This window comes from Asterias rubens, chromosome 10 (assembly GCF_902459465.1).
Source record: "Asterias rubens chromosome 10, eAstRub1.3, whole genome shotgun sequence".
Classification (NCBI taxonomy): domain Eukaryota; kingdom Metazoa; phylum Echinodermata; class Asteroidea; order Forcipulatida; family Asteriidae; genus Asterias; species Asterias rubens.
The window spans coordinates 18,029,769-18,057,429 of NC_047071.1; the positions used below are offsets into that span (position 1 = coordinate 18,029,769).

The 27,661-nt window shown below is 38.9% G+C and overlaps 1 protein-coding gene across 2 annotated transcripts in view; it reads left to right on the forward strand.

The window, feature by feature from the left end:
* The window catches only part of LOC117295359 (conserved oligomeric Golgi complex subunit 1-like), a 48,587-nt gene that overhangs the window by 1,676 nt on the left and 19,250 nt on the right, over positions 1-27,661 (forward strand). The window contains exons 1-28 of one of the 2 annotated variants that reach the window (XM_033777966.1): positions 25-58; positions 1,926-2,013; positions 2,538-2,582; positions 3,187-3,253; positions 3,585-3,688; positions 4,090-4,156; positions 4,802-4,987; positions 5,253-5,294; positions 5,623-5,709; positions 6,144-6,180; positions 6,777-6,881; positions 7,257-7,313; positions 7,464-7,535; positions 7,982-8,169; positions 8,492-8,596; positions 9,107-9,348; positions 10,963-11,154; positions 11,780-11,881; positions 12,905-13,018; positions 13,975-14,026; positions 15,110-15,177; positions 15,941-16,034; positions 16,824-16,901; positions 18,646-18,722; positions 19,042-19,225; positions 19,699-19,821; positions 21,137-21,325; positions 22,228-22,383. In XM_033777966.1, coding sequence (XP_033633857.1) covers positions 34-58; positions 1,926-2,013; positions 2,538-2,582; positions 3,187-3,253; positions 3,585-3,688; positions 4,090-4,156; positions 4,802-4,987; positions 5,253-5,294; positions 5,623-5,709; positions 6,144-6,180; positions 6,777-6,881; positions 7,257-7,313; positions 7,464-7,535; positions 7,982-8,169; positions 8,492-8,596; positions 9,107-9,348; positions 10,963-11,154; positions 11,780-11,881; positions 12,905-13,018; positions 13,975-14,026; positions 15,110-15,177; positions 15,941-16,034; positions 16,824-16,901; positions 18,646-18,722; positions 19,042-19,225; positions 19,699-19,821; positions 21,137-21,325; positions 22,228-22,371 — 2,934 coding nt within the window. In that variant the 5' untranslated portion in view covers positions 25-33 and the 3' untranslated portion in view covers positions 22,372-22,383. Of the gene's footprint in view, positions 1-24; positions 59-1,925; positions 2,014-2,537; positions 2,583-3,186; positions 3,254-3,584; positions 3,689-4,089; positions 4,157-4,801; positions 4,988-5,252; positions 5,295-5,622; positions 5,710-6,143; positions 6,181-6,776; positions 6,882-7,256; positions 7,314-7,463; positions 7,536-7,981; positions 8,170-8,491; positions 8,597-9,106; positions 9,349-10,962; positions 11,155-11,779; positions 11,882-12,904; positions 13,019-13,974; positions 14,027-15,109; positions 15,178-15,940; positions 16,035-16,823; positions 16,902-18,645; positions 18,723-19,041; positions 19,226-19,698; positions 19,822-21,136; positions 21,326-22,227; positions 22,384-27,661 lie in introns of those variants that run through there. The other variant, XM_033777965.1, reaches the window with a different exon arrangement.

Consider the following 27,661-nt stretch of genomic DNA (forward strand, 5'->3'; position numbering starts at 1 on the left):
TATACAAATCCCAGAATGCATCATTCTGCCAACATGGCCGATAAACTACGGAAGAAAAGTAAGTGAAAAGTAACTGAAAACAACTTGAAAACGACCGATTTCTGCCTTCAATTTTTGTAGGGTGATACTGTTGCGTTATATGATGAAGGCTAATCAAATGTTACGATAAATTATTATAGATTAAAGCTTCATATTTAGGCATAAACGGTGGAAGTTTGACCTGTGTGTACCGGCGGCTGACGGCCGGCCGCCGGGGGGGGGGGGGGGGGGGGGTGGGGGGGGGGGGCGAGTGTGTGTGTTGAAACCATAGAGTTATATATAAGAACTAGAGGGCGCACGAGTGATGCTTCGTGCACAAAGACCACGGGACCGTAAGATGACAAGCGCGTCATTCCTGTACGCGCGCGTTGAATATGAAATACACGTTTGATTTTCTTTTTTTATTGAACGCTCACGCGATGCTGTTTGCGGTCCTACTACTTGCCGTCAACTCGCCGACTTGCCGTCAACTCGCCGTCAACTCGCCGTCAACTCATTTTCGTGCGTCAACTCATTAAATTTACATGAAAAATCTATAAAAAGGGGGCACGGAAGTGTTAAGTCTGGGCTAAACTACATATTTCTCATGGTTTTCGGTACAAATTCATTCACAAAAACGACTTTGTGTTGTGAAAAAAAAAGTACCAATCATTGCCATCTTGGGCCAAGACTAATCATTGTGAAAAAGCAAGATGGCGGCCGACAGTTTTTGGGCTTTGAGAATTTTTTTTCACGAGAAAAAAAAAATCAATTTTTATACCGAAATATGACCTAAAACTTACGCGAATGCTCTTTGAGCTGATACTTTACAGTTCTATGCTTCTTTTGTGGATTTTAAATGTATATTGGAGGAGTTGACGGCGAGTTGACGGCGCAAGTGAGTTGACGGCGAGTTGACGGCAAGTAGTAGGACCCGCTGTTTGTTCAACTTACAAAATGGCCGCACAAACACACGCTGTCATAGCGGCTGTGAGATGCCAGTTTTGTCAACTTAGGAGCGCGTATATAGGCCAGTGCACCCCTCTACCCTAGTTCTTATATTATAACTCTATGGTTGGAACGGTTCATTGGGAAGGGAGGTGGGGGGGGGGGCGTATCATCGTGGTTCATTTTAATCTCGGTCCGAAGCCAACTCAGTCCAAAGCCAGAGGAGACTCTTTGCTTGCCAAGCCCAAGTTAAACGACAAAATTGTTTTCTAGGGACTGTTTACTTACATCCCGCACAGAGAGGTCAGGTAAAGACGAAAGAAAGTAAAAATTTGCCTCAATTTTTTGTATATATTAATTATATTATAGGGACACCTTGATTTGATTTGAAAACAGGCTGTCCGCTGATACACTGGCACTGCAGTGATCTGCGTCCCATATCCAACTCGGCCTTCGGCCTCCTTGGATACAGGATGCAGAAGTGCTAAAGGATATTTTTTTGTATTTCCATAAATTTCAATTCAATTTCAATTCAATTCAATTCAATTCAAACTGATATTTATTTCCATACTTCATGAAAACAGAGTACAAACAATGTTTTTAAGGAATAACCAATAAACAAAGCTATTTAATGAGGTTGAGAAAAATAAATACAAAGAGTAAAAACTAACTTAAATGTAATTTAATATATTTATCCATCCTGTTAATAAAATTGGCGCTTGCGCTGTTGTTGGATTTGGCTGCTGAAGTAAAATTAGTGAAAAACACAAAAAAAACTGCAAACATTGTATGAGTAATATTAACACAGTGTTATTTCATAACAAATATTGGATAATAAAAAATAAAAAAAAAAACAGAAATTGGTGGCGATGTCGTAAAATTTTTCCCCAAAATTTGTACTTCCTATTTTATTGAGATAATTTGTATTTTTGTTTTATTTCTTATGTAATGATGTGTAGCTGGCCCGAGTGTTCTCGATATGGACACGGAGCAACTGTTTGAGAAGTACACCATCGAGGAGATTCGGAAAGTTGAACGTAGCACAAGGTAATTATTATAATTATTATATATTTCTGGTAATGAAACTAAGGAATCCTCACAAGTGAACTTAATCACGCAAGCCTGAGGAAATATGTGAACTAAGGGTGCTTGCTATATGAACAAGAAACCAGGTTACCCTTTCTGTTCCATGTGTGTCTGACCTAATTCTTCAGAATGTTTGAGCGTGAAACCAGGCTTTCTGCTTCTTTTCACCCATACACTCTTGGTTTGCTGAGATGTAGAAAACAGACCTATTTAAACAGCTTTATTCCACGCACTGCATCTCATTGGAACTTCTTGCTTAGTGCATGTTTCCCTCCATCCTACAATCTAGACTGTTCCATGTGGAATATCGATTCTTACCTTCAGTTCGCCTAAACTATTTTCCTCTCAAATAGTTTCTTCCTGTAGCCCCTTTCCAATAGTGACTTTTAGCCGTGTTTGGGGTGAACTTGCATTGAATAAAATTAATTTTTAAAAAGACACTCCAATGATTCACCGCTTCTAATCTTTTTTATTCTATATTTCAGAGCTGAGATTGAGAAGAAGAAGGAAGATCTGAGACAGATGGTCGGGTAAGTTCTGAACAAAAGATGTTGTTTGTTTCGAAAACCAGATGTAGTTAGTTCCTTCATTGAACAAATTGATTCTACAGACTGTTCGGTAAATTCTCAAAAGTCGAGCGAGCTCTAGGGGCAAAAAACATTTCCGTAGGAATAAGCATGCAACCTAGGGAACTGCCAGACTGTTCTGCTCCACCAAACATTTTTCTGAACCACAGGAACATTCCCACATGAAGGAATTATTGCTCTAGGAATTTAACTGTTCTGATGTAAAGTTGAAGCAGTCCAATGAACTGGTCCATGTACAGATCCATGTGAATGTTCCTGCCTGTCAGACTTTTGAGACTCATTCTCTTTTGTATTTATTTTGGTTGTCTAGCCAAGGACTCTCTGAAAAGCAAAGTTACTCACAGTACTTTTCAAGAACCCAATAGAGGAAGGAAGTTTTTGTTTTACATGTGAGAGGAAAATCCTAGAGAATTATTCCAGGGAAAACCCACACAGACAGGGAGGGACGACTGCAAATCCAATCCACCTTTTGCCCCCAGCAAGGAAAGATACCACTAAGCCAACCCGACTCTCCCTTATGAAACCCAATTTCTCTGTTCTTTTCCAGTGAGAGATACAGAGACCTTATCGATGCAGCAGATACTATCTCCGATATGAAAGCTTGCACAGAGAAGGTTTGTCTACTTAATCCTACTACTCCTTTATTATCTTAAAGGGAAAATTATGCCAAACTATGCAGATCTAAGGGCAATAGACCATGCAAGTCTTTTGCCTTTTCCATTATTTTTGAAGACTCTTGTAAACCGCTAGCCAACCAAAGCCACCTTGATTGTTAATGAAAAATGTGTCAATGTCTTAACTTTCAACCCCACGAGAGTAATTTTCAAAGACTAAACAAAATATCGCATTCGGGGATATTCATCCTTGAAATGGGCTTTATGATTGATCTTGGTGCTTGTATTCAAGACATCTTGCCTAACTTTTGGCTTCTCTTTTCCATCATAGATTGTAACAGCTGTCCAGGGTATGCAAGGATATTGCAGCAAGCTTCAGAAAACCCACATGACCAAAGGAGTGTTGGCTTCGCCGAGAATCAATAAGGATGAAAGGTACAAAGCACGGGTTGCCTTCATTATTTGTTGATGTTACTTGACTACGCAAATCCTGATGAGGTTTTGCGTGAGCTTGCAGGACTTGGTACTGCACTGCTAAACTCACCAAGCTTGGGTATAAAGCAAGGAACACTACCATAGATTCCTCTTCAGCCGCTCCCAGGTAGTAACATGAACAAGGTTGTGATCCCTGTGTACAGCAGTTACAGGTGAATAGCTTCTGACTGGCACCCCTGAACAAAGATATTGACAAGCTAGGGTGAATGCCAACCTTAGGACTAGATAGCTCAATTGGTAGAGATAATATAAGAACTTAGAGCGCTGGCACATTAATTTGATTGTTGCAAGTTTCTATCCCGCTCTAGTAATTTCTACTTGTTTGTATAATTTTGTTACAGATCGCCCAAAAATGAGTTCTATGCGATTGCCTCTCAAACAAAACTTCTAATGGACATGCCAGAAAAGGTAAGCATGTTTGTTGGTAATGGCTCGGTACTGGGCAATAAAGGGTTCAGGTTGGCTCAGTGGTTTCTTTCCTTGATTCTTGGTTTGGTAATCCCTTTACAGCCCCATTTGGGCTAAACTGGGATGTTGTGGGAAAGTGACGTCAACAGCCAGGTGGATAAGGTGCCAAAAGAAAAAGATTAAAGGAATGAATTTAAAGGACAATAATAATTGCCATGCAGAGGCTGCATTGCTCTGATGGCAGGGATGGCTGATGTTTGGAAAACCTGTATGGATGGAGCTATGTGTAGGACAGTAGATGGTGGGAGCCTGTTCCTTGGGAAGAAGGCGTATTTGTATGCATTAATGGTTGGAACTATTAAGGAGGTGTATTTGAGTGGGTGATCGACATGTCGTGAGATATATGCCTTTCAACTCTGTGGACCCCATTCGGATCCCACCTCAAACCTACAGCATTGCATGTGGATTGGGTTTTCATTCCATACCTGATTGCATGGGTTTTCCCCTTTGGGGTTTTCCTCCCACATCTAAAAACTGAACATTTCTCCTCATTTTCCTATTCAATCTGTTATTCGTGCTGTTTGATGTGTTATAAAATCAAATCATATAAAGTGTGAGAGCTTAAGAATTTATGTTCGTTTGTAGATTTGGAGCGCTGTTGAAAACAGTGAGCATCTGAAAGCAGCTGAACTGTACCTCCTGTCCTGCCACATTGTGAGCAGTCTACAGCTAGATGGTAACACCCAGCAGTCTGCTAAACTTCTTGCATGGTTTCCCGTGTTATCACGTCAGTGGGCTGCCATCAGCCACTTCAAGGCTGGTATTCTACAGGTCAGTAAAACTCAGTAGTCTGCAAGCGCACTATAATTATCCATGTAGGACTCCTATATTTTGGAGCGTTTTTGAAGTATACATGGCAAAATAAAGAATGACATGCGATGATTGTTTCATTAATCAATTGACTTGCATCTCTGTGTACAGTATATCAAACTAACTATAGATTATCAAAATGTGAAAGGAAACACAAATACTGATAAACGAGGCAGTTCAATTGTTGATCTGTTCACTTCTTTGCTCTATTTTTTGTACTTTCCAGAGTTGCCGGAAATTGCTGAAAAACGGTAGTGTTTCTGATCAGGTGAGTTAGGAAACAATAATTAAGTGCGTCTCTAAACTTTGGACTGCAACTGCAAAATGTTCTACTTGGAGAACTGGTTTTCCGTTTTTTTTTAATACTCATGCAAGAAGCATCAGCTATTACTATTTGGAATACTGAATGGTTTTAGGGAACTATACTGTTTTTGGCGTATGTGTTTTCCTAAGTTGTTCTTGGAAAGATTGTAGTAACATTGGCTTCTGAATTTGCTGTACTGCAGTGCTAACACTATGTTTAACACTGCGTACTGGTATAAGTTAATGGCAGGTACTTTGAGTTATTAATATGTCTTTTCTGAATGGTTCTTTAGGCAACAGCTGAAGCACTTTGTTCCATCATGCTGCTGGAGGAAACCTCACCCCGTCAGGTGTTCACTGAGTTCCTGCTGGCAAGAAAGGTTTGTGTTTTTAACCTGCATTTGAAGACGTTTTAAAAGTCTTTTCAATGGGATTTGGAGTTTTACATTTTCAATTTACATTTCTCATTTTCAGTTCATATTTTCAATTCAATTCAATGTCCTTAGTTATGTACAGCTCCACTGTGTTGCTTTTCGTTATATTTGATATTAATAAACATCTTGGAAGGTTTTGCACTTTGTTTTATTTAAAAAAAACAGTCACTCGATGTTGTATTTACATGCAAATTAATTTCCCCCACAACAAGCAATTGTTGTGTACAAGTTTCGTCTGCACTTTGAATGATGTGCTAGGAACTATTAAATCAACTTTTTAAACAACCAAAATTATGCTCATTATCCCTGAGGTAATTATCACATCAACGCTAGCGCGTCACCAAATTTATATACTTTTTAAAAATTTATTTTAAATTTAGGCGGCTGTTCAGCACTGCTTCCATTCAAGTCTACACGGTAAGGGATCACATTGTGAAGTTAATTTGACATAAATCACATAAATGACAGATTCATAACTAGATTAATGAATGAAAGGTTCGTGATTGAGAGGTTAATATCTGTAGCCTAATAAATGGGGATAAGTTTGGCTCAGTGGTTCTTTTGCCTGCCTTTCACCTCTGTGGACCCCGGTTTGAATCGGGTCTCAAACCAAATTTGGAGCATGTGGATCAGGTTTTCACTCCCTACCTGGGGCCTTTCTCAAACCACGGCTTGGGCTCCGGCTCAGGCTTAGGCTCCGCGCGCTGTGTACGCAGCTCGGCCTTTAACCTGCATTATCAGCGCGTATTGCTGATTGTACCAGCACGCGGAGCCTGAGCTGGAGCCTAAGCCGAGGTTTGAGGAAAGCCCCTGGTTTTTCCCCATTGGGGTTGTCCTCCTACATCCAAAATTGAGCATTTTCATTTTCTATCTATCCTGTTATTGGTGTTAATTTGGATGTTGGATGTGTAATCAAATAAAACATTTAAATAAATAAAATAAAAAATTAAAAAATTGACCATCTCTTTGAACGTCACTTGATCACTGCAACAAATTTGCTTGGTTTTTGGCAGGCATGGGTGTGAAAGGTCAAATCTGCAGTGTTATTGAATTGATATGTGTGACAGTGAAGCAGATGTACGCAGTGTTCTACCACCAGCAAGACAAGCCAGAAGACGGTAAGCGAAATTAAAGCCCACCATAGTTCTCAATAAAAGTCTTTGGTTATTGGTTCACTGGATTTAGGGCATATCCTGATTTGTGTCTTTGGCTATGAATGATGCTTAGGTTGCGGCTGTAGTCTTCATCAAAGTTGTGTACTCCTGAGTCCAAGTCTCTGATTCAATTATGAGTCACTAATATAAACTGAAGCAACTTGAATATGATGCCCAACGGTCAGGTGTAGAGTCCTGATGTTCTACTGGAGCGTATGTCACTTTGCGTTTCAAGAACCATAGTCTTTTTGTTTTGGATGAGTCGGCACATTTAGCACGTTCTTGGTTTGATGATAAAACTAATTACGTTGACATTGAGTTTGATGTTTATATCCACAGACCACTGCAACCTGTTACTGAGGACTCTGGAGGAGGTGACTAGTGATCAGCATTCTAGTGAGTAGCTGTCAAATCTTAACTCGTTCAGTTCCAAGGTCGAACATGTACGATATATTTTGTATTCCGAAAGCTCTTTTCTTGTACAAGCACATCATTGTTTTTTCTTTCAAATTTATGATTACCAGTTCTGTACTTTCTTTATAACAGATAAGAAGGGCATCTTGCAAAGTGAGATGGCGACAGCATCATTCACAAAACATCTCCCGGTATCAGTCATTAGTAAGTACACATTATTAAACTCCTTAGTTAACTTGAAAATATACTGTCTACCTTTGAGTGTCCCTTTATTTGACAGTCACCCCTGCCTTTGTTAGCAATGTGTGCCCAATGTAAACCCTACTTTTTACAGCTTGTCCAATCTTTTTACTGTGGTCTGTTCTTGCACCAAGTCAGTTAATTTACTATTCTTTCATTACTCCTCACTACTCATTACTCCTCTTACTAATTTTAAGCCCACATCTTCAGTAACCTTTTTAGGACCTTTTACGTGCAAGCACCTAAAATACTATTATTTGGTTTTAGCCTTATTTCCGAAGCACAGGCATAGTACTGGGGTAGGATTTGAATCCACGACCTTTGCCATTGTTAAGACTTTTTTAAGAAGTTCTATTCAAAGTAGCCAAACTACCATGAGTTTAAAATGTTCTTTTTTTATCCATCTCCAGAGTTCCGACCCTCGCCCAGCACTCCCAGTACATTGATAGCTGCATCCTACCTTCAGCAGAATGTAGAGCAATGGATTGAGACATGTATACAAGATGTACACAACGGTGTGAGCAAACTGCTCAATCATGTAACATCAATGAAGGCTCTGGCTGCCATACGAGACGCTGTGTGTGATCTTCTGACTGAGGTAGGCAAGATTTTAGACAAACTATATCCTCCCGAATAGATTTTTTAGCATTGGGGGACAAGGATTAAAGACTTGCTTTGTACCCATACAACGATGTGTATTAAGCACTGTATACTCAGTACTTTCCCAAGTTCTGTGAAAAAAAATCCATAGGCAAATCACTCTGGTGGAATTCGAAACCCACGACCCTTTGAATCCCACTTGGGTGATTTGCCTGTGGATTTTTTTCACAGAACTCGGGGGGGGGAAAATACTGATACACAGTGTTGAAATGACTTAGAATAGAGACAACAAACTTATTCATCCCTACTGTCTTATTCAGGATAATGTAGACGTTAGTTGGTCGGTCATCTGTCAGTGTGTGGTCAACAGACACCTATCATTGTGGGGTGAATTCATCAGACCATTGTTTCTCACTAGAGTGCAGGTAAGTGTTCTCCAACAGGCATAATATTTTTTTTTAAATATTATTGTCTATGAAAGCTAAAAAACACTGACAAATTTAAGTGTGGTTTGCCAATTATCTCTTTGCTTTTGGTTGCCAAGTTGCATGTCTTTGCTGTTTTAGTACATGGATGTCCAGGTATTGAAATAATGGCTTTGATAAGATCAGTCAATCAATCAAATTTTATAACGCGGCTTAATCAAAGGTTTGCTTAAAGGGGCTGAACCACTGAAGAAATAAATAAATAAGTCATTGATGGTATGCCTCCTGAAACGAGTGGGCTTTCAGGAGTGTCTGAAATGTGTCTTAGATGTCGCTTCCCTGGTGTGGTTTTAATCCTGAGTTTGGGTCCATGGACTGAGAAGGCTCCAGCGGCAAAAGTGACGCGACTCGTTTATTGTCTGCATAATAATATTGTATTATTTTCTGAAAAAATTTATGTTGAGTTTTGGAAAAACTAAGGTTTAGAACAAATTATTTTAACCCCAACAGGCCATCATCCAGGATGCCTTAGACAAGACGTCCACGACCACTCAGAAGCATACCCAGCAAGCCCTGAATGATCTAGACACTGCGTCAGCGGATAGGGATGTAGCTGCCTACATATGGTCTGAGGCACCCAGTGATACCCCTAGCCCAGCTGCCTGGAAGGCTAGAGGGGTACACACTAAAGAGGTTGTTGAGCCAGGAGGGTTGTACTTGAAGGCGAGGGCGTTCACTCCAAGAACGCAGGGGTAAATTTTGTGAATTTTATAAATTTTTGTGAACATCTTAAAACTCCAGCACATTGAAATCAATTGTGGATACTGCCTTTAACTTTACTGAATATAGACCATGTGAACTTTGTTTACAATAAGTACAATAAGTGTGACCTTGTACATTCTTTGCATATTCCGGCAGGCACAATACTGCACAGGTCATATGGGAAAGTTGACATTTTGTGTCATAATTTCCACATATATCTAAGAATTATGAAAGTAAAATCTAGACAAGTTTTGAGATGTGCCCCCTTTCATCATATCAAAAGTTGATAAGAATTAGACAGGGCAATCTCCATAAAATCTGAGATTTTTTTATTTCTTCCATTAGGCTGTGTACAAATTGTGCCTGCAGGAAGTCCAGGCTCTGTGGCTCTGTTGTATACATGTGGTGTCCCAGGTCACATTGTCTATAGTGTCAGAACAAAAACCATGTCTCTCTGGTGGGATTCGAACCCACCTCATTTGCCAATCGAGAGCAGATATCGTTATCACTAGACCTCCAAGATTACTCTACAGCTAGAGGCAGTTTGAATCCTTTATTTTTATTGGGCGTACCACAGGACTCTGGGAAAGTATTGAGTATGAAGTGCTTAAAGGAACACGTTGCCTTGGATCGGTCGAGTTGGTCTTTGAAAAGCGTTTGTAACTGTTTGTTATAAAATGCATATGGTTAGAAAGATGATTTAAAAGTAGAATACAATGATCCACACAAATTTGCCTTGAAATTGCGTGGTTTTCCTTTTACTTTGCAAACTAACACAGTCGGCCATTTATGGGAGTCAAAAATTTGACTCCCATAAATGGCCAACCGTGTTAGACGACGAGGTAAAAGGAAAACCACGCAATTTCGAGTGATACTTGTGTGGATCATTATATTCTACTTTTAAAATATCTTTTTTATCACATGCATTTTATAACAAACGGTTACAAACGCTTTTCAAAGACCAACTCGACCGATCCAAGGCAACGTGTTCCTTTAAGAGTACACCCATCGGTGTGTGAGAAAAACCAAATAATATTCTTTATCCCAGATGCAAGTTTATTTATTGGGTTACACATCCAACAGCACAATTAAGAGCAAAAACAGGACGAATAGGAAACCACAATAAATGCTCAGTTTTAGACGTGGAAGAAAAAACAAGAATCCATCTAAAGGGAAGGTACACGTTTGGTAATTACTAAACACAAAATTAACTTAAAAATGGACTTGGTAACGAGCATTCGAGAGTTATTGATAGTACAAAACATTGTGAGAAACGGCTCCCTCTGAAGAAGCATAGATTTTTAGAAGGAGGTAATTTCTCACTTAAATAAGAAAAGAAGTCTTTTATTCCTATCTGAAAGCAAACAAATTCATCCAACAAGGGTGTTTTCTCTTTCATAATTTTCTCGCAACTTCGATGACCAATTGAGCTCAAGTTTTCACAGGCTTGTTATTTTATGCTTATGTTGGGACTTCTACCTCCATGGTTGGGATACACCAACAAGTGAGAAGACCTTGGTCTTTGACAATTACCAAACATGTTCAGTGCCTTTAAACTATGGTGTAGAAATCTTACACCATTTTTTATGACACTTTTTCTTCAGTATCTGCTCTGCGTTGGACAGACAACTAAAGTCACTCCTAGATGATATGACCTACTACACTGAACTCCAAGACCAGGGGAAACCATTGAACGCCGACAAGGCGGGGAAAGCGACCAAGCCGTTTGATAAACTAGCTGACTCTGGTACTCTACACAGCTTCCTGCAGATTTCATGTACATCGTGCCTGCAGCGGTAAGTCAGACCTCCTTGGCTTCTACCTCAAAACCTTTAGTGCACCAGATTTCTATTACAAAACCTGCCGTCGATTTCACAAAACTCTTCCTAACTTAAGACTAATCTTAGGACTTATGATGAGTTCCAACCCTGCACTGTAGCATGCAGACCTTAAGATTAATCCTAAGTTAGGAAGAGTTACTCGTCCTTACTCGAGATAAGACGAGTCCTAACTCTTTGTGAAATCGACCCCAGGATCAAAATGGGAAAAAAACATACAGTTTCATATATGTTAACTGCTTTTATCTGAAGAAGTTCTAAGAGAAGAAATTCCATTTGTCGGTTGGCTACCCACTTCGAAATTCAACAGAATTTTACAAATATTTGTTACTCATTTATTACTTCTTCCAACAACATTCATGAATCAGTTACAGCTGCCACAAAACAATAAACATGAATTTAGATGTCATGTTTTACGTTTAGTGTAACTGAAGTGTGTGATGGCCAGAATCATTGAAGTGATCAGATGCAATACAGAAAGAAAAAGAAAACAAAAACATGATAATATTTATAACAATAATTTGTTGGAGATCTTGACTGTTCTATTACTTATTTAATAACGTTTTGTGTTATTTCTTTCTAGAATGTTGAGTTTCTTCCAGAAGCAGTTAGAGGAGACTAAAACTCAGTTGGATTCTTCAATTCATCTTGGTCAGTTAAAACAAAGCTCCAATGTCGTGGACAGGTAACACACACATTTTAAATGTTTTAGTTGTCTCCACTCTTTGCCTAGTTTTATATTACGTCCTTGTGTTAATGGTCTTGAACAAGTCCAGTCTGTTTGTGCTGAGTTGCACTGTTGTGTGAAAAGGTTTCTAGGTTAAAAGAACGTTACAAAATTGGTAAGAAACAAAAATCGTGAAGATTACAGATTTACATAAAATTTACACGGTCTAATGAGGATGATAGTTGAAAACATTCCTTTAAATATTTCTGTCTGGAATGTCTGAAATAAATAATCTAACTTCCCCTTTAGGAGTTTATCGCTCAGTGAGCGTTTTGTTCATTTTTATTTTGGCATCGATTCAATGCAAATTTGTAATCGGTTTTTCACTATTCTCTCGTGACCCAGATGGCCGATCGATCTCAAACTTCTACAGGTTTGTCAGTTTATGTATATGGTGGATTAAATAAAGTACTTACACTGTCAGCAACTGTTTTGTTATCAAAAACCAATTCTACAATGTCCCTTTAAAGCCATTTGACACTTTCGGTAAACAGTATTGTCCAAAGGCCCACACTTCGTGTATCACAACTTATATATAAAAAAACAAACCTGTGAAAATTTAGGCTCAATCGGTCATCGGAGTCGGGAGAAAATAACGGGAAAACCCACCCTTGTTTTCGCACGTTTCGCCGTGTCATGACATTTGTTTACTTAATCCGTAATTCTCGATGTCGAGAATTGATAATGATAATTGATAATTGATAATTGATGTCCAGCATTTTATGGAATAATATTTCAAGAGAAGTCTTTGACCATTACCTTCTGTAAACCCTGTAAGTTATTTGTAAAATCTGTGAACTTTTTTTTTTTTTCTGTTCCGAAAGTGTATAATGGCTTTAACTGAACAACTATAGTTATGTTGGTGTACATTGCTTTACAAACATCTGTGTATTTATTAAACAGGTAGTTATTTGTCGGAATATGTTCCAGCTTCTTCCAGAGCCTTGTTATTTATCCATCTACTTTGTTTACCTTATTTAGGGCATTGCTGTTGGGTCGTCTGTGTTTGGCTATCGCCGAGCTCTGCCCTAATCTACAGAAGGCTGCTAATATATCCGAGTCTGAATCCAGGCCGGCTAAACCTGAACCTCAGAGGTAAGACAAATAAAGCCAGCCACTTTGTAGAGTGAGCAGCTTTGTGATTCAGGAACTGATTGTAAATGAATGATGGCCCTGTCCAATTCAGTAATGTTTCATTACTGTTGACTTGATGAGGCACATAAAACCCAGGGATGAGATTGTTCAAACTTATGGCTAAATTCAGACTTTTTATGTTGACCTGGTGAAGAAAATTAGACAATATTTTTTTTACAAATAAAGAAATCCTGCTCACTGGTCTACTTCTCTAGTGCTTTGGATACTGTTTCAAAAAGCTCCTTGGAATCTATAACCCACGGTTACCAAACAGTAGAAATGCCATCATTTCAACATACCTTTGAATTTGTATCCAAGTTTCAGACTTTTTCGTTAGTAATAACTCTCGCCCCTGAAAACCGTACCAACAGTTTTTATGGGTATATGGGCCCCTACTCAGATTCACTGTTCCCGTGGCAGACCACAAACCACCTATGTGGAGACACACCTTGTGTCGGGACTCTGGACTGCGACGGGAAGAGCTGCGTACAGCAATGAGGACCAACGTGTTGGAGGGCCATCATTCGATGCTTAGCATCGACTGAGTGAATGAATGAACGTCACTACTCTATATGGTCGATGTCTCAGACAAAATGACGAAGGTCTAGAATTGGAAATTGCAAATATGGCAAAATAGAGTATGAATTCCAGTTTGTATTGTCCCTCTTTCTACGGGGCTCACAAAGTGTAAAACAGTACACAGTGCACATGCCACACAGTGGAAAGTGCTGACCTTGTATCACAGAAAATATTTTGGGACTAAATACACATCATTTTGCAATATCCTATTTACATTTTAAGAATATATTTACCTGTGTTATTGTTCGGTTGTTATTGTTGTTGTTTTGTTGTTGTTCATTTATCCTTTAACTTGTCTATAATCTCGTCTCTTGATTACCTTTTTAATTGCAAACCAGCTGGCTCAGAAGCAAACTGATGGGAAAACGAGCTACAAGCAAAACCACCGATGTGAGTTTAAATGATTTGAATTTGTTTTTGTAAACACTCATGTTTATAACTTGGGCCTGGGGTGGAGTTCACAAAGAGTTAGGACTAGTCTTATCTTGACTTAGGACGAGTCGTCCTAACTTAGGACTAGCCTTGTGAAATCGACCCCTGATCTTATAAAGCCTGTACAAAAAAAAACACTGACAAATATTGCTTAACAGAAACCGGTTACCAGCCAAAGTTCCACCAATGATTTTCTTAGCACTGACGGAAATTCAACAAACAATACTTGACATTGGAGAATTGTTATCCGACTATCTGTCCTGAAATTATTTTGACAAGATTTCAACTGTCAAACAATTGTCTTTATTAGAAGAACTCTTGAAATGAAGATGATGTATCACAGGAGACAAATACTGTGGGGTTTTTTGTGATCACTTGCGGCAATTTCAAGACTACCTCCATATAAGAAAATAAGCCTGCACCATGCAAAACCCAAAGTCATTGATGTTTTGATAATGATTGATTAAGGGAATAAATATGTGCTTGGCCGGTTTTAAACACTCTCTTTAATACTGGTTGCAGTCTGGATGCGATAATTACCCGAGCCGGCTTTTCAGCATCCAGACTGCAACCGGTTTTAAACAGAGTGTTTAATACCAGCCAAGCACATTGTTATTCCCTTTCATAAATACCTTTTCGGTCAAAAAACATCAAAACTTTTTGGTCCAAAAGTTTAAAAAACGCAAAAATTATAATTTCTTTAATGATTTCTTTCAACAAAACACCCCTCCAGCTATGAAATGGTAAGGCCCTCCTTATAAAGAGATTGGCGTATCACGTGATGTGGCACAACTGTTCCAGCCGTTGCTCTCGACCAATAGGATTGAATAAACTGTCTTATATGCACAGAGGTGCCAGCTCGCATGTCACGCCCATGTTTAAACACTTTTTACTGGTGTTATATCATCCGTTTAAACACCCCCACGTGATGCCCTCTCGACCAATTAGAATGGATAAACTGTCTTAGGTATTTATGAATGATTGATTGATTGATTGATTGATTGATTGATTGATTGATTGGTTGAGTTTTTTGGGTTGCAGAGTCATGAGGAGACAGAATGGGATAAGCTGAAAGGACTTCTGCTTCAGCGCAGTCAGGATGCATACAGGTAATTTTCATGCAACAACGAATCGATTCTCAGGTCCATATCCAACATCCATTGATGCAAGTACCCCCTTGCCCTGCCAGATTCTAGCCCAGTGGTCTTCTGGATTTTCCCACCCAAATCGAGCCCTGACATGGCGCGATTTTCCACAACAAGATCTCCCTTGAGAGCTTTCTTAAAGGCAGTGGACACTATTGGTAATTACTAAAAGTAATTATTATCATAAAACCATACTTGGTATGAGTACTGGGGAGAGGTTGATGTATAAAACATTGTGAGAAACGGCTCCCTCTGAAGTGACGTAGTTTTCGAGAAAGAAGTCATTTTCCACGAATTAGATTTTGAGACCTCAGATTTAGAATTTGAGGTCTCGAAATCAAGCATCTGAAAGCACACAACTTTGTGTAACCATGGTGCAACAATGGTGTTTTTTCTTTCATTAATATCTCGCAGCTTCGGCGACCGATTGAGTTCAAATTTTCACAGGTTTGTTATTTAATGCATTTGTTGAGATGAACCAACTGTGAAGACTAGTCTTTGACAATTACCAATAGTGTCCAGTGTCTTTAAATAATGCCAAATGATGGCGAAAAGCAAATGTACCATGAAAGCCCATTCCACCGAGTAAACATTGCCTACCACACATTGTTGTAAGGAAAAAAAAACAAATAATGCTCTCATACATTGCAGTTGTGTTATGATAAGAACAATTATGGCACTTTCCATCAGTTCACACGTGTTTTACTGTATTTCTGTACATCTTCAGAATCTGGAGTGATTTTACATCATCAAGAGTTGTGGCAGATTTGAGCAAGTTCTTAATGGATTCTAGCATTGAGGCATCTCTGAAAGCAGCAACAGTAAGTCACCTTACCCCCGCACCCCCATTTTTGGCCACAAATTTGTTTGTAATTTTGCGGGACACTTGCATGAAGTTTGTGTCAAAGTAGACTTGTAAATTAATTGAATGTTGCAGTTTTATCTTGAGAACAATTATTTTGCCATATGTTTGTGAATAAAAGGTTTTAGACGCAATACACACAATGAAAGTAGTACTGGTCGGCTGTGATTGCGGGGGGAATAGACCGATCCATTAGGCTCCGCCCACGACGCACGTGTGAGCAAGAATACGTGAGCCTCTCCAATGCCTTTCTGCACAACTCTGCTGCGCTCGTCAAGCATACGCGCACGCATGTCGGACCTTATTTGTCGGACCTTCGTTGCGTTGTGATTGGTCAATACGCAATGGGGCGGAGCTTAATGCATCGGTCTATTTAGTTTGATTGGCTCATATCCGGGGCTCACCAGGATGAGCACACTGGGTTCGACCCGGGGAAGCTAATCAAACGCAACAACAAATTGTTTAGCTAAGAGCTAAAAAATCCTAATAATGGTTCATGATCAATCAATGTTTATATGAGACCACAAATTTACAAAGAATGCCTGTTTGCTTCGTTTTTGAAAAGTCAATGGCACCAAGGCATTTTCTCCTTGGTAGAAGGTACCCTAAGATGAGGAAATTGTAAATTTCCACTGGAGCATTTCATGGGTAATGACCAGGGGGCATGGAGGCAATTGTCTTCGTTGCCTCTGTGAAGTATCAGTCCTGACCGAGACTTATTGACACGTTTTGCTTGATTTCTTGGTAGCACTGGGACATCATTGAGATTCAAGAAGAGTCGGAAGCGGGTAAGAAAGTCACGTCTAAGATCCGTCTTCCTGTCCAGGTAAAAATTAAACAGATTTTATTGATTTTATTTTATTTATTTCTTATTTACCCTGGGGAAACCTCTCAGTGAAACACTGTTTTTCAGATTTGCCCAGCACAACACGTTAAAATTTAAAAATTGTATTAACATAAAAATGTATTTATAATAACATATTAATTCAATTTTTTTAAGCTGTGTTCCCTTTAGCCTTTTATTTTTAAAGCCATTATACACTTTCGGTACAGAAAAAGAAAAAAAGTTCACAGATTTACAAATAATTTACGGGGTATACAGAAGGTAAGGTGAAAGACTTCTCTTGAAATATTGTTCCATGAAATGCTTTACTTTTTGAGAAAACATTAAAACAATATAAATTCTCATAAGCAAGAATTACGGATTTATTTTAAACACATGTCATGACACGGCGAAACGCGCGGAAACAAGAATGGGTTTTACCGTTATTTTATATATAAGTTGTGATACCGAAAGTGTATAATGGCTTTAACGTACCGCGACTTTTCTGTAGAATGACAAAATTAAATCTAATGGGGACGCATGGTAAACTGACCCCTCTGACCTACCATGACCATGCTGTTAAACGATATGCAAACGTCACAGAATGGTCCAGGTGGGAACGCACGGTAGAATTACACCAAAGCCAGTCACAGTAACTTTCCGTGTGGCAACTGAAGAAAAATGCCAATTGGAACACAGCTTTAATCTTTATTCCATAAGAGTTAAGTTGTGTCCAATTCTCACTGAACTCCCCTCTCAAGTGTCTTGAGAAAAAAAATCTGAAAACAGAAATTTGCAAAACCAATTCTGTAATGTGCTTTTAAGGGTTAGCTGCTCAAAAATATTTCAAAATTTATACCCTAGTTGTGGATTGAGGCGACCGTAGCCTGAACCAAGTTTGCTTTAAGGACAAGGCCAAGTGGATCAGCCTGTCACTAAGTGTCTGAAAAGACTGATGTAAACATAACCCTATTTTTGGAGTTTTGTTAAAATTTTGTCCTAATTTAGCGAACATGTTTTGAAAACAAAGTGCATTTTGTGACCCTGGACCTGTTCTAAGCCTCTCACGTTTCACAATAACAACTCTGACCTACACACTATTGTGATGTTACCAAAATAGCTATGTGTTATTGTTAACGATGTGATAGCCTAGATATATCAGTACACATTTTTTTACCTATTCGAGACCATAGAAGCCGGTCGGAGTTGAGTTTTCCCAAAGTTTTTAAAGAGGGTTGATAATGGCAGCAAGATTTGATATACTTGTACCTAACCCAAAAAGTCAAAATAGAGGAAATGTTCAGGGTTTCCCACGATGGTAGTCTGCACACTCCCAAAGCGTAACAAACTTGCTGCCTTGTGTTGTTTTGTAGACATTTGTGCCGGGGAATACTGTGGCACAACAATTTACAGAACATGTAGGTTGACTTGTCACAAGCGTTGAAAACAACACGGTGATTTGTATAGTAGCCGATTTTTTGTTGCGAAGTGTGATTCTGTATCTGCTTCTTTCAAAAGATTGCTCCATAAACACTCCATCTATTAGAAAATGAGTGCATCACAAAACGGGCATTAACCCCCCCCTCCCTACCAGCATATGGTTTGTAAGCTTGTGAAAATGTTGATAATTGTGAACGGCCCTCAAATTAAATTTATCAGAGACTTTTCTTGACTCATGCAGGTTCACTTGTTGTTCTAGAGTACAGAAACCACAGCGCAAATACATTATTCTGTGTTTACTTTACAGGCATCCTGGTATGTGCAAACAGTGCTGTACTCACTCTGTGAAGAAATCAATCGAGTTGGTGGACATGCCCTCTCAAGGTACCGTTCAACCCTAAGTGATTTTTGTTTGCCATTCACAAAGACACTGTTGACTCTTAGCGCACATTCTTAGTGCACATTGTAGTGCATGCATGTTTTTATGATCGGCAACGACCTGAAACGTTCACCCTTAAAGTCTTGGTCCAGATCAGATAACCTGTGCTTCTGTGCTTCAAAATTTCATCAAGTTTACATTGTTTGAACTTGTGCCCCACTCATTTTTGGCTTACCAAAGAAATTTGCTAAGCAGTATTTTATGCTTAACAGCTTTAAGAAATTGGGCCTTGACTTGACTGGATTGTATCTCTTCTTGTTACAGAAAGATTCTGACCGGCTTGATTGATGAGACGAGTAGGAGCATCTTTGGTCTCTATAAGAGTTTTCTCGATGAGAATTACAGCAAGGGCTCTGGGCTGACACTAATACAGACGCAGTCTCTACAACTCTTATTTGATATCCGTTTCGTCGCCAACGTCATGTCCGGATGCGGAGACAATGCTAAGGTCAGGGACAAACTTCATAGCTGCGCTTACTGTTAGCAAAAACCGTTACCTACGGAAACAGAGAAGTTGGCGCTTGACAGAGTCTATATCACAGACCACAATCCCTGCCAAAATCCCTGTGAAAATTTGAGTTTCCATTGGTCAACGAACTTGTGAGATATTAATGAAAGAAAAAACACCCTTGCCACACGAAGTTGTGTGCTTTCAGATACTTGATTTTGGGACCTCAAAATCTTATTCTGAGGTCTCAAAATCAAATTCAAATATTTTAGTGGAAAATTACTTCTTTTTCAAAAACTACATTACTTCCGAGGGAGCACTTTCTCACAATGTTTTTTACTCCCAACAGCTCTCCATTGCTTGTTACCAAGTAAGTTTTTATGCTAACAATTATTTTGAGTAATTTCCAATAGTGTCCACAGCCTTTAAGAATTTCCTTGTTTGATAAAAACTCTGTATCTTCTCTCTTGCAGAGGACTACCGAAGATGTACAGAAGTTAGTTGAGCGTCTTGAGAATGCAATTGATCCGTTTGACCTGGACGTCTTCTTGCCTCACCTACAGACCAATCTCAGTCGACACTCCCAGAGGTGCACGGTGAGGACCTAGGAATTATTTCGGATCAGCCATTCCACATTTTTGTGTGTACCACTGACAGTGTTAAGTAATTTAGGGTTGAACAAAACAAAATATACTAGAGCGGATTAGCATGTCAGTGCTCTATCAACTAATGTTGGCGGTCTCCATTTGTTATTAAAGGAATGTTACAGAGTTGGAAAGAAACAATAATCGTGAAGATCACAGATTTACATAAAACTTACACGGTCTAATGATGATGACAGTTGAAAACACCCCTTGAAATATTTCTGTCTGAAATGTCATATTTGATGAGAAATAAATAATCTTACTTCGCGTTTGGAGTTTATCGCTCAGTGAGCGTTTTGTTCATTTTTATTTTGGCATCGATGCAATGCAAAGTAAATGGTTTTTCACTATTCTCTCGTGACCCAGATGGCCAATCGATCTAAAACTTCTACAGGTTTGTCAGTTTATGAATATGGTGGACTACATAAAGTGCTTACACTGCCAGCAATTGTTTTGTTAACAAAAACCCATTCTGTAATGTTCCTTTATTATTATTTTGAAACCAAATGAAACAGAAGGGGCGTTTAAAAAAAAACGGCTGCCATTCTTTTTAAAAATTCTAATGACCATTGGTTTTGCTACTGTTCAACACACAATAATGACAGAAACAGGTTGGACGAGACATTGAACATGGTTACAGTGGTTTTATTTAAAGCCATTGGACACTTTCGGTAAACAGTATTGTCCAAGGCCCACACTTCATGTATCATAACCTATGTATAAAATAACAAACCTGTGAACATTTAGGCTCAATTGGTCATTCGAGTCGGGAGAAAATAACGGGAAAACCCACCCTTGTTTCTGCACGTTTTGCCGTGTCATGACATGTGTTTAAAATAAATCCGTAATTCTCGATATCGAGAATTGATATTGTTTTTATGTTTTCTCAATAAGTAAAGCATTTCATGGAAAAATATTTCAAGAGAAGTCTTTCACCATTTCCTCCTGTAAACCCTGTAAATTATTTGTAAATCTGTGAACTTTTAATATTTTTTCTGTTTCGAAAGTGTCCAATGGCTTTAATGTGTTCAGTTCCCTGAACTGTAGCTCACCTTCTCAAGAATAGTGTAACTAAACGATCTGTTTTGAATTGTTTAACCAGCACTGGCTAAGTTCGGACTTGCAAGTATTTTATTTTCTGATGTATCAGTTGGCATTTTATGTTTTTTAAATCACATTTTGAATTGGTAATGTGGCCCCCCAAAAAAGAAGCTTGCAGGACTGCTTGAAATGCTTTGCCTAATATCACCGCTCCTCTTGGTCTTAGATGCTGTTGGGTGCACTAGCCAACCCAGAGAAGCACCTCTATTCCTCACACCGTGCCGTGCCATCAGGATACCAGGAGCAGCATAACATACTCCCTCTGTCTAACAGCCAGGGTCGATTCACTCTACTTCCACTCAGCACCAGCTCATCACAATCTCTACCCAGGTCATTGCCCAGGCCGGTACCACAGGTAAGGGCACTCGGGCATGGGGGTTTGTTTTTCCAGGATTTTTTCTGATTTATCAGGATTTTCCTGATTTATCAGGATTTTCCTGATTTCTCATGATTCTTCCTGATTTCTCAGGGTTTTTTCTGATTTCTTAGGATTTTTCTGATTTCTAAGTTTTTTCTTCTCCTGATTTTCATGCTTTTTCCTAATTTCTCAGGGTTTTTTTCCAGATTTTTCATGATTTCTCAGGTTTTTTTCCTGAATTCTCAGGATTTTTTGTGATTTCGCAGGGTTTTCCTGATTTTTCAGGTTTCTTCGTTATTTCTCAGGTTTTTTCAGATTTCGCAAGATTTATCCTGATTTCTCATGATGTTTCCTGATTTCTCTAGATTTTTCCTTGTTTCTCCGAATTTTAAGAAAAAAAAGCAAAGCAAAAACAGGTAGCTGCAGTTTGGAACACTGTAACACAAATAATAAAAAAATAGTGCCGAATTTGTTGGATACAAAACAACCAACCATGGGATGTATTTTTTTTTAAATGAAAGTGTTGAATTGGGCCATATAATCTGTGAACAAGATTCAATGTTTTGCTAACATTGGGTTGTCCATGCCAACCATGGTCGTTTGTTTATCAACAATGGAAAGGTCTATATTTTCTTACACACATTCAGTGGCAGTCCTCAAGTATCTTGTATTTTATAACCACCCACTTCCGGGTCAGTGCAGAGAAACAATTAAAGGCGGGGTAAATTTTTGGTAAAAGTCGAAGAGCAGTATCCTCAAGTGTTGGTGTATTCCAGCATATGCATAAAATAACAAACCTGTGAGAATTTTGGCTCAATTTGTCATCAAAGGTGCATGAAAATAACTTGAATCCCAACAAGCATGGTGCTATAACGCTTCATTACATGATTACATTGCAGTCAATAGCGCCCTCTGTGGTTCACCAGGACCAGCCTTCAGCCCCGCCCATTCTGCACAAGTCGCACACTGCCCCGTACTCCCTCTACTCCAAATTCGGCTCACTCAAAACTGGATGGTTGGCCAACATTGGGGGCGCTAACTAGACAGCTAAAATAGTAAGTCATATTATTTAAAATATTTTACCCTGTTCCAGATTTACATTCAAATAATTGTGGAGATTAACTAATCGTGGATTTGGGGGGTGGGTGTATTAATGCTCACAATGACACTTTGCAATCTGGTATCACTCTTTTTTATTTTATATGATTTCAAATTGTTTTACCCTTGGAAAAAGTTATTATTAAAAAGCCTGAAAAGACCTGACCTAAACAATATTGTTTAGGTCAGGTCTTGTACGCAACAACATTCTGTAGGCCTTAAAGCCATTGGACCCTTTCGGTAAACAGTGTTGTCCAAGGCCCACACTTTGTGTACCACAACTTCTACATGTATATCAAATAACAAACCTGTGAAAATTTAGGCTCAATCGGTCATCGGAGTCGGGAGAAAACAACGGAAAAACCCACCCTTGCTTCCGCGCGTTTCGCCGTGTCATGACATGTGTTTAAAATAAATCCGTAATTCCTTGCTGTTTTCTCAAAAAGTAAAGCATTTCATGGAATAATATTTCAAGAGAAGTCTTTCACCATTGCCTTCTGTAAACCCTGTAAGTTATTTGTAAATCTGTGAACTTTTATTTTTTTTTTTAACCGAAAGGGTCCAATGGCTTTAACAAATTAATAATGTTAATAATAATACTTGTAATGCACACATATCTACATGTACCCTGCTGGGTGTTCAAGGCGCAGTAAAAAAAAAACAAAAAAAACAGAGACAACAAAATTAGTCCTTAGAAACCTGTGACATAAGATAAGTTTTTAGAAGAGATTTGAATTTTGTGGTACGACGAAGACAGGATCTAAGATTAAGTGAGTTCTAGCTGAAGAAAAAGCCCTTGTAATGTAGATTCGTATGCCCTTTCACATAATTTTGGTAATTATATATACATGTTTTCTGATCAATTTTGTGCTGCCTTCCCTCTAACTGACGGGCATATCGTGTCTTTGGCAAGTGGTTGAGGGCACTGGACTCGAGCTCTGGTGTTTCTGGTCAGCAGAGTGGGTTCGAGTCCAAGCACTTTGCGTCCTTGCGCAAGATACTTTACCATAATTGCTTTGTCCTTTGGATGTGACATTAAGCCATTGTGTACTAGGTTTGTGAGGTGCACATTTTAAAGTAGTAGGCTTTACTTTAAAGAACCCAGAACACAGCAGGAGCATTTCTGCTTATTAATACAGCTGTGTGTAACTTGGTCTCAGGTTTCACAGTAGAATAAAAATACCACCAGTGTCCTACATAAACTAGAGGATTGTTGTCAACATAAATATCCAGTAATCCCTCCACTGGTTATTAACCATCACCCTATCCAAACCACAGGTGCATGAATAAAACAACCCCCTCACCTGTTCCAAGTTGATCCATTAAGCCACCATACAAGCTAGACATTGTTTACAGGTCCCTGGTGACTGTAGAAGTGACACACCCAGAAACAGAAACCCTCCACAGACCTATTTTCAAGGTTCTGGAAACTAGGGTGTCTGTCTGTCTCACATTTTTGAAATGTAACAATTGTGACATTCGGCTACATATAAGTGGAAGGCCTGTCTGGTAATTAGGTAGCCTTGACATAGCTCAGTTACAACTAACACCATTGTGTGGGTGGGGGAATGGTTGCAGGGTCATGTGAGAATTGACAGATGATGTTACCCAGTGACCTTTGACCCGATGTCAAGCAGTGAGCTCTAAATATCGCCCTATGAGTCTACACTGTGCTTAAAATGTACTACACCTCCTGAACTTGATTTAAATCCATTTGGATGTCAACACTGGGAAGAAGTTGTGTCTACCTATACTTTATACCTGAAAGGTTGGTCTTGTGAAACCTTACCCTCAAGAAGTAAACCTCTCCAGTTGAAAACCTTTGTGGGGTTTTTGGAAGAAATCAATCTAAGAAAGCCTTTTTGTATTATCAGTACATATTCCAGTGTGTTATGGCCCCCTGTCCTGGACCTAGACTGGTCCCCTGTGCTATCCATTAGGATAAGAACAGTTATTGGTTTTCGCAGTTAATCCGACATGTATGTCGGAATAACTGTGAATCTCCAAAACCATGATGAAAGCCATGTCAAATAATGAGGTCAAAGGTGATTATGTACATGGGCTGAACAGCTGATTTCTGTTGTAATTCACGAGCCTCGAGGTGTGACTTCAGATGTTCAGGCTATTCTATGTTCGACTCTTTGTCCAGACAAACGTGGACCCCATTGTTTTCCTTTGTTGACCTATTGTTCCTTTTGTTGCAAGTCCTTGGCCTGAACTTTGAATGTCACTACTAATAGGTACTCGTCTATTTTTGCATTGATATTATATTAATCATAAATCATACAAAACATTTCCAGCAAAAGGGATGTTGGCCTTCTCAACTATAAGAGGAGTCTTATCATATTTTTGATATAATGTAATATTTATATTCAGGCATGGTGGCTGTATGCTTCATTTTTGAAAGGGCAAGAGCACCAAGGCATTTTCTCCTTGGTAAAGGGCACCCTATGAGGAAATTGTAAAATTCTACTGAAGCATTTCAAGGGCACCAAGGTAATGACAAGGAGCATGGAGGCAATCGCCTTCGTTGCCTCCGTAAAGTATCAGGCCTGTATTATGCAAAAACTTTGCATCACAAGCCTGGAATTACGCAGAGGGCCATGGCCTCCGTTGCCCTGGTCTTGGCCTTGGTGCCCCTTCAAAACTTTCCCATAGACTTTAAGTTTTCCAATGGAAGTACCTTTTACAAAATGAAATGGCCTTGCCCTTTCCAAAAGGAAATTGCTAAAGCTGCATAATCTGTATACCATATATACCCATTGCCTTTAGGTCTAGGCTTATTTCATGGGATTGGTTAAGTGTGGAGCTAAACCTTGCATTCTCCTGAAGACCAGCAGAGTATACTGTTTGAAATGTCGGGACCACACTGGCTCTTTTAAGAGCCAACACTCCCACAAAAGAGATTTACACATGGTTGTACCCGCAAATTTAATATTTATTTATAGTTTCTTCCTATAAACCTTGTTTGGATACCATGTCTTAGCCTGTAATCTAGCCTTAATACCATTACATTATGAAGTTTTACATGGCACCATGCTATGTGAGATGATCAACTGTGGACTGGACTGCAGGCTAGCCAGACACTCCTTACTGCACAGTCAGAATGACAGTTGACTCTATGGTATAATGACAGCATCTGCTATGATGACAGAACTCATACTGTTTAATGAGACTCAACTTACTGGTCATAATTTTAAAGGGGCAGTAGGATTCTGAATCAGAACATTCTTCCTGATCCTCGAGGCATAATTTGTGGGAAATTTTCTAAAAAACTTGGAAAGCATGTTCCAGAAAACAATAACAACCCAAGTGAAAATGTTTCTTTGCATTTATACCTTAACCATAGGTCCTTTTGGTTGGGACGTAACAGCTAATTCTAGTTTTCTCAATATTTAAATTTGTTAAAGTTTGGGGTTTTTGGGTGGGTCCAAACAGATTTGAAAAAAGGGGCAAATTTCTACACTTTGATTGCTCAGGATAAGCTGGACAGTCTTTTAGTAAGGAGTGCTTGGGACCACAGTGAAAGAGGGCCCCATGGGTAGTAGGTCCCTGCAGCAATGGGCAAAGTATGAGTAATAAGACTCTGTCGAGCAGGTCAAAGGGTCAAGTTAAACATTCCCGCCAGCTGGAAGACCAAGGGCAAGGTCTTTGGATTTATGGACCTGAGTCTGCAGAGCAAAGAGTAAGCTTGAATGTAGTGGATGGAGCTTAAAGGCAGTGGACACTGTTGGTAATTACTCAAAATAATTATAAGCATAAAATCTTACTTGGTAACGAGTAACGGATAGTATTAAACATTGTGAGAAACAGCTCCCTCTGAAGTAACAAAGTTTTTGAGAAAGAAGTAATTTTACTTCGAGAAGCCACATCAGTTTTATCATTGGATAATTTATACAATGACCCCTAGACACTTTACGCTCCATCACCGCACCAATTTGCAATGACAAACATTTATACAGTGCATGCTCTTCAACCAGGACAAGTGGGGAAGAAGGAAAAAAAGTACATGGCAATTTGTATTCCCTTGAAGACAGGAATGTAATTACTTGTGAGATCGGCTATCATGTGGGACTCCACAGACATTAAGGACAGGCTCCCTCAGTGACCCCTTGCTGTTCTGACATTTAAACATTGTAACAAGATGCACCATTGTATGGAATGTCTTATATACACCTCTCCTACGTCTTACTGTTGAATCTCCTTATTGTGCACCCAGTTTGTCCTGAGCAGACTTGGAATTTCATCTTTGAGAGGGCAAGGCCATTTTCATTTTGCAAAGGGCACTTGCATGGGAAAATCGTTTAACTTTAGAATTTGTATCACATTCCCATTTGCAGGAAGTACGAACCAGGCTGAAGACTACTTTTAGCTGGTGTTGCCATGGTGTTTTTCCCAATCAGTGTCAGGTGATGAGTTACTTGTTGTTGTCTAGTATCCACTGGGTCTGTTGTTAATTATAGACTGTGTTGAGAAAGCACCTCTAGGAGCTAAGATTGGATTATAGAACACCAGGCTGGGTGTCTCTACTCACCCCTAGAGGCCAATTGTCTACAGTCCAGGATGACCTTACTACCAAGGACACTGTTATGTAATACCTGGTGTTTGTTACAGTTGTGTGGTCTCAAACCCCATGAATGGCGAGGTTTATAGCTCCAGCTTGTTTCCACCATTGAGCTGAAATAGAAAGTGTGTTGCTGTAATTTGGCTGCCTACCCATTTTTGTTTAGTCTACTTCTTATCTGTGGTCTACCCAAATCTTTGGCTGTGGTCTAACTAGGGATTTGTCAATTTAACTCATGAAAGCTTGTGTCAACGTAGCCTATATGTGCAGGCCTAAACAGTCTGAAAACCAATGCTTCCATTTGCCCTGATCAGTGATGCTGTTAGTGTTATGGCCGCCATCTTGGATTGATTCAGAAATTACCCTAATAAAACTAGTTTTCTTAATATCTTTGCTTCTAATAGAACTTTGAATTTAACTTTGACTTTGCTACCACATTATGCTGCTCTTTGGTAGCATTACCTTGTTTGGTAGATACGTGCGCTATATAAGACTTCGATATTATTATTATTATTATTATTATTATTATTATTATTATTATTATTATTATTATTATTATTATTATTATTATTATTATTATTATTATTATTATTATTATATTATTATATTATTATATTATTATTATTATTATTATTATTATTATTATTATTATTATTTATTATTATTATTAT